General features: G+C 49.2%; 1 protein-coding gene across 2 annotated transcripts in view; it reads right to left on the reverse strand.

Moving 5' to 3' along the window:
• Window positions 1-184, reverse strand: part of MRPL33 (mitochondrial ribosomal protein L33) — a 62,142-nt gene extending 61,958 nt beyond the window's left edge. For both annotated transcript variants that reach the window (XM_015566355.1, XM_006767438.2), the window contains exon 1: window positions 96-184. In XM_015566355.1, coding sequence (XP_015421841.1) covers window positions 96-117 — 22 coding nt within the window. In that variant the 5' untranslated portion in view covers window positions 118-184. The remainder of the gene's footprint in view (window positions 1-95) is intronic.
• Window positions 185-1,042: the final 858 nt, after the last annotated feature.

The raw sequence follows: 1,042 nt of genomic DNA on the forward strand, positions 1-1,042 counted from the left end.
CCCCTTTCCCGGGGCCTGCCAGGCGGGGCCTGCCTGTCGCTGCCCCCGCCCTCGCCGCAGGCCTGGCCGCCGCCGCGTTCTCCGGCCCCACTTACAGGAGACAGCCGACAGAAACATGGTGACGGCACCACCACAGCCTCCTTCAGCGGCCCAAGGTCCCTCAGCAAACTACTTCCGGGGCACAGGCCTGTTCCGGAAGAGGCGGTCTGAAGTGGCCCGCAGCCACGCCCCTCCGATGTAAACTGGGGTCGGACCTGCTTCCACCTGTGCGCTGTACTTGCCAGGTGTTTTGTGTTTGTGGTGAGGGGGGTTTGCGTCCCCTTCCTTTTGATGGAGGCTTTGTTAGCGTTCAGGGCTGGCACGCCAGGCTCTGGCTCACTCCTTCTGGGTCAGAGTTAGGCGCTTTCCATGCAGCTTCTCCCTGAAGTACAGTTGGCATGAGAGGCCCCTGTGTAGACATGGCTGCTGGGGTGTGTGTGTGTGTGTGTCTTTCTGCTAGGAACATGAATTCTAGTCTTCGTTCTGCTCCTTGGAAACTCAGTTCAACTCTTTAGACCTCAGTTTCATGCTCAATGTGGGCCTTGGGCCAGTAGTTCTCATCCCTGAGGGGGCATCACTTACCTGTGGTCTTTTAAGAGACCCAGATGCCAGGGATGAGGCTGAGAGCCCATAAAATGAGTTTCCCCACCATGATTGTCTATAAAGATGCATTTTAAATATATCAGTAAGTCGACAGCATAGTACAGTAAACAAACCATATAACTAATTTAACAAATGTTAATAGTATGTATCTGTGTATATTGAATTAAATAATGTATAAAATATATTTATAGTGTTTTATATAAACATTAAATATATATAGTGTTTTTCCTAAGCTGTTTGAAAATAAATTGCAGACATAACAACCTTTCAACCCTAAGTATTAAGTATCCTTAATTACTTAAGTATGTATCTCTCAAAAATAAGATGATAGCCGAAACCGGTTTGGCTCAGTGGATAGAGCGTCGGCCTGCAGACTGAAGGGTCCCAGGTTCGATTCTGG

Source organism: Myotis davidii, unplaced genomic scaffold (assembly GCF_000327345.1).
Source record: "Myotis davidii unplaced genomic scaffold, ASM32734v1 scaffold238, whole genome shotgun sequence".
Taxonomy (NCBI): domain Eukaryota; kingdom Metazoa; phylum Chordata; class Mammalia; order Chiroptera; family Vespertilionidae; genus Myotis; species Myotis davidii.